Source organism: Polyodon spathula, chromosome 44, assembly GCF_017654505.1.
Source record: "Polyodon spathula isolate WHYD16114869_AA chromosome 44, ASM1765450v1, whole genome shotgun sequence".
NCBI lineage: Eukaryota > Metazoa > Chordata > Actinopteri > Acipenseriformes > Polyodontidae > Polyodon > Polyodon spathula.
In genome coordinates, this window is record NC_054577.1 from 1,445,958 (window position 1) to 1,450,957 (window position 5,000).

General features: G+C 51.9%; 2 protein-coding genes across 5 annotated transcripts in view; one reads left to right on the forward strand and one right to left on the reverse strand.

The window, feature by feature from the left end:
• Nucleotides 1–797, forward strand: part of si:dkey-19b23.7 — a 2,626-nt gene extending 1,829 nt beyond the window's left edge. The window contains exons 7-8 of one of the 2 annotated variants that reach the window (XM_041237256.1): nt 162–359; nt 592–797. In XM_041237256.1, the coding sequence (XP_041093190.1) occupies nt 162–359; nt 592–746 (353 nt within the window). In that variant the 3' untranslated portion in view covers nt 747–797. The remainder of the gene's footprint in view (nt 1–161; nt 360–591) is intronic. The other variant, XM_041237257.1, reaches the window with a different exon arrangement.
• A 780-nt stretch (nt 798–1,577) lies between these two features.
• The window catches only part of si:dkey-19b23.8, a 10,624-nt gene continuing 7,201 nt past the window's right edge, over nt 1,578–5,000 (reverse strand). For 2 of the 3 annotated variants that reach the window (XM_041237262.1, XM_041237263.1), the window contains exons 2-4: nt 3,697–4,327; nt 3,042–3,473; nt 1,578–1,805 (exon numbers count right to left, since the gene is read on the reverse strand). In XM_041237262.1, coding sequence (XP_041093196.1) covers nt 3,223–3,473; nt 3,697–4,282 — 837 coding nt within the window. In that variant the 5' untranslated portion in view covers nt 4,283–4,327 and the 3' untranslated portion in view covers nt 1,578–1,805; nt 3,042–3,222. Of the gene's footprint in view, nt 1,806–3,041; nt 3,474–3,696; nt 4,328–5,000 lie in introns of those variants that run through there. The other variant, XM_041237264.1, reaches the window with a different exon arrangement.

Sequence of the window (5,000 nt, forward strand, 5' to 3'; positions counted from 1 at the left end):
TAAGCAAAAGATCAATTCAATGAAGGGACTGGTTCATTATTTGAGAACTCAGTTGGAATGAGACCCAGTAGACACACACACGGGGGTCCTGCAGGACCGGGGGCTGGGGCTTCCGCAGGACCGGGGGTCCCTGCTTTCAGTGATCCCGTCTCCTCTCTCAGGTACGCAGGTGTGGGAGGTGGTCAGTGAGTTGGTCGCTCTCTGTACCTCCCCTCCTCCTGTCAACCCCTTCTCTCTGGACATGCGCTTCCTCCAGTCCCTCCCGCCCACCCAGAGACTCCTGGCTCCGGGGCGCTGGTCAACTTCCTGGAGAGGATCGTCGCAACGTTGCAACCCGCAGGAGGCTTATCACAGCAGAGGTGAGGACCAGACAGGGACAGACAGGACACACACAGACAGGCAGGCTACGGATGAGACTGTAAAACAAGCGAGGGTCCTCTTGGAAGTCGACCCGTGTCAGCAGCAGCAGCAGCGTTGTTGATGATCAGAGTTCACCCCACTAGTCTCTGGAAGACACATTATGAAATAATTAAATAATAATAATAATAATAATAATAGTAACAATAATAATAGCTTTTTTTGTCCCTGCAGTGGTGGAAGATTTGGACAGACTCCATCGCTTTCATGTGCAGAGTCTTTGGGATGTCCAGCGGTCGAGGGCACAGGGACAAGCGGACAGAGCAGACGAAGACCAGCCCGGTCAGCACTGGACCTCACCGGACTCAGAACCACGAAAACAAACTTAATCCAGGAGAGGCTCCCGAGATGAAATGTCTGTCATGGAACTCTGAATTGAAGTTTAAAAAAATAAATTCATAGACCAGTAAAAGACCAACGATTGAGAAAAGAAATAACCTCAGCCCCTCCCAATCCCCAACCAGCCCCTCCCACTCAACACACCCACTCTCCGGGGGAGGGGGAGGGATTGGTCCCTAACCAGCCACTCCCCCCATCCAGCACCTCCCACTCCCCCCCCTCCCTAAGGGAGCCACTCCCTCCAGGTGAGGGGACTCCCCTCAGCCCCTCTGATCCCTACGGTCGGGGAGGGTGAGGAGAGTCAGCCCATCCTCCTACTCTCCACCAGCCCCTCCCACTCCCCTCGGCACACCCACTCCCCTCAGCTAGCCCCTCCCACTCCCTTCAGCCCCTCCTACTCCTCAGCACCTCCCACACTCCACCAGCCCCTCCCACTCCCCTCTGCATGCTCACGCCCCTCAGCCAGCCCCTCCAATCACGATAAATACAACTAGCACTACCTTGACAAACCCCTCCATATAATAAATGCTGATCAATTCTGAATACTCTAACACTGCATTCCTGCCTGTAGCTGTGGTTTCTAATGTATAGTTTCAAAGCCAAAACAACCTTAAATGTGCTCTAATTATAATAATGTCAGTAACAGAGTACCGATTGTCATCTTTCAAACTCTACTGTGAAGTGAGATTTTTACTGTGCTTGCAAACTGTCTTACACGAATATAACAAACCATTCACAAAATATCTTTAAATGCATGAAAATATTTAATAAATGAAATACAAAAAATGTATATTATATTATATATATATATATATGCACAATTAATTTTTACTATTATTATAATTTTTTTTTTTAAATGTATAGAACACGTTCCCCTATTTAAAAAATAAAATAAGACCATTTTAACAGGATGTATGGATGCTGCATTAATTACTGAAGAGCCGGTCAGGGAACACTGGGACTCATTCTCGAACTGGAATGTTCTAAACTTCACCCAAAATGCGCTGCAGTAACACGCTCCAGACAGCAGAGGGCAGGAGATACACGCACTGTAAAGGGAGCACTAATAATTACAGCTCAGAACGCTCAGTGATAATAAACACATACAAACATTAAAATGAAATCAAACTTCCTGACAGCTTATTAGCACTGGGGTCCAAACTGAAACCATAAAAACACTGAAATGTGTTTTTTTTTTTTTTTTTTTTTTGTAACAAAGCTAATCTTTCTTTGCACACAAGTCTCTACCCGTGCATTTTCAACTAAAACCTAAACGGAACTTCTCTTGTGGTACAAATCTGGATCAAAGGACTTCAGTCCAAGAGGAAACCCAGCTCACCTAAGCCAATCCCAGCCCTAACCCAACCCCAACCCCAACCCTAACCAAACTCCAGCCCTAAAACCTAACCCTAACCCAACCCCAGCCCTAAAACCTAAACCCAACCCAACCCCAGCCCTAAAACCTAAACCCAACCAACCCCAACCTAACCAGACTCCAGCCCTAAAACCTAACCCCAACCCAACCCCAGCCCCCTAAAACCTAACCCTAACCCTAACCCTAACCCCAACCCTAACCCTAAACCCAACCCCAACCAAACCCCAGCCCTAAAACCTAACCCTAACCCAACCCCAGCCCTAAAACCTAAACCCAACCAACCCCCTAAAACCTAACCCTAACCCAACCCCAGCCCTAAAACCTAACCCCAACCCCAACCCTAACCCAACCCAACCCCAGCCCTAAAACCTAAACCCAACCCTAACCTTAACCTTAACCAAACTCCAGCCCTAAAACCTAACCCCAACCCAACCCCAGCCCTAAAACCTAACCCAAACCCAACCCCAAAACCTAACCCTAACCCAACCCCAGCCCTAAAACCTAACCCTAACCCAACCCCCAACCCTAACCCTAACCCCAACCCCAGCCCTAAAACCCTAACCCAACCCCAACCCAACCCCAACCCTAACCTAAACCCTAACCCCAACCCTAACCCTAACCCAGCCCTAAAACCTAAACCCAACCCTAACCCAACCCCAGCCCTAAAACCTAACCCTAACCCAACCCCAAACCCTAAAACCAACCCTAACCTTAACCAAACTCCAAGCCCTAAAACCTAAAACCTAAACCTAACCCAACCCCAACCCTAACCCTAACCCCAGCCCTAAAACCTAACCCAACCCCAACCCTAAAACCTAACCCTAACCCAGCCCTAAAACCTAACCCTAACCCTAACCCAGCCCTAAAACCTAACCCTAACCCAACCCCAACCCTAACCATTAATAATCACCTGCTGCCCTCAGGACACTTTGTAATGGATATTCGTGTGTGCTGCATTCCGCTGGTCTCTGACAGAGCCCCCCTCGCGCAGCGCTTCTGCAAAACAGCCGGTAGCGTCACGAGGAAACGTCACGTTAAAAAAAAAAAAAAAAAAAAAAAAACACCAGACAAAAAACCCCAGCTGCCTGTATTCAGAGAACGTTTGTCCGACGGTCTCCTGGCACAGCGTGCCCCTGACCAGCAGCCACGCTCGCATTTCCAAAAAAACGCGTGTCCGTCTGTTGATTGCGAACCTCGTGGCTGGTAGCTCCAGTTCCGTGTCCCAGGCGAGGTGCTGCCTGCTTCCTCCAGCTCATTCTCACTCCTCCCCAGTCGACCCCCTCTTCACCCTCGCTTTCAAAAGACTCCTGGAGCTGCAAGCCTTCTTTCTCCAACGACCTGACTTAGAGAGAAGGGAGAGGAATGACACTCTGCACAGAGAGAGATACAGACAGCAGGCTGTTTCAAATGACATTTCAGAAATACCCCCCACCTCCTTCCTTGGTTTATCGGGGGGGGGGGGGTCGTCAGGGGTCCAGTATAAACGCTCTATGTAAGGCAGTGATGCTGCAAAAGCAGCCACCTGTCCTCAAACCAAAACAAAGCGGCTTAAGATCCTCACTCACCTCTGTCGAGATTGGCTGGCAGTGTAGAGGCCCGCCCCTCTGGGCGGGGCGGGCCTCCGGACGGCCCCGCCTCCTCCGTTCCCTCGGACTCCTCCCCTTGGTTGGCAGAGCTCTCCTGCCAGTCACTGAGCGCTCTCTGGAAGGACTGTGCCAGGCAGCCTGTCAGCTGTCGAACCCGCTCCTCCTTGCCGCACCAGAACACCCTGCACTGCAGCTGCCCGCTCCCACGGCTCTTGCAGATATAGAGGAAGACGTCGGGCCGCGTGGCCCCCGCCGCGCAGCACGCTATGTCCCGCAGGTACGTTTTGGTCAGCTGCCGCCCGGTGGCGATCTCCTTGACCTCCACGTAGCGCGGTCGCACCACCAGGGCGTGGTCCTTGGGCAGCTTGCCCGCCGGCGCCCCCTGCAGGAGCCGGCTGATGGCCTCCTCGGCTTGCTCGGCTCGAAGGGAGTAGATCTTCTCCGTGCCCAGGTAGTGCACCTTGAACAGCGGGTCCCCGTGAGACAGGCTCTCGGTCCGGTCGCGGGCGAATCTGCGGCGCAAGGCGGCCGGCGAGTCGCGGATGGTCCTCATCAGGTGAGCCATGGTTTAGCACTGGTAGAATCTGAGACTCTGAGACTGAGAGAGAGGCTGAGACAGACAGGAGTGAGGGTTAGCACAGGGGCACATTGCTCCTATCCCTGTTAAGATTCACCTGAGCTTGTACACACACACACACACACACACACACTGTGAGCTAATCAAGCTCATAATAAAACTTGGAATGGTCACCACTGCTATGCAACAGGAGTCTCGTTTCCCTGTGTGTGGGGGTATAGCTGTGAAATCGTTTTGCACTTGGCGTGCAGGGCCAGCGCTCTGGAGAGTTCCTGAAACAGCCCCGACAGGTTTGGTAACGCTGTACCCAAAGCACAGACAGAGGAATGTTTAGATATCAATAAAAACTGAAAAAGGGGGTTTGCAGCTCGGAACGAAGCACACGCTGCCCGCACCTCTCCGAGGCTGGCGCCGCTCAGAGATCCTGAGGAAGAGAGGAGAACAACGGGCGCAACACGCGTCCGCACAGCCGAGACACTCCGGGTGCATGCGTGCGCGAGTCTGTGTGTGTGTGTGTGTGTGGTGTGTGTGTGTGTGTGAGAGTGTCTGAGTGTCTCTGTGTGTGTGTGAGTGTCTCTGTGTGTGTGAGAGTGTCTGAGTGCGAGTCTCTGTGTCTGTCTGACAGTCTCAGAGTGTGTGTGTGTGTCTGTCTGTCTCTGTGTCTCAGTGTGTGTGTGTCTCAGTGTGTCTGTCTCAGTGTGTGTGT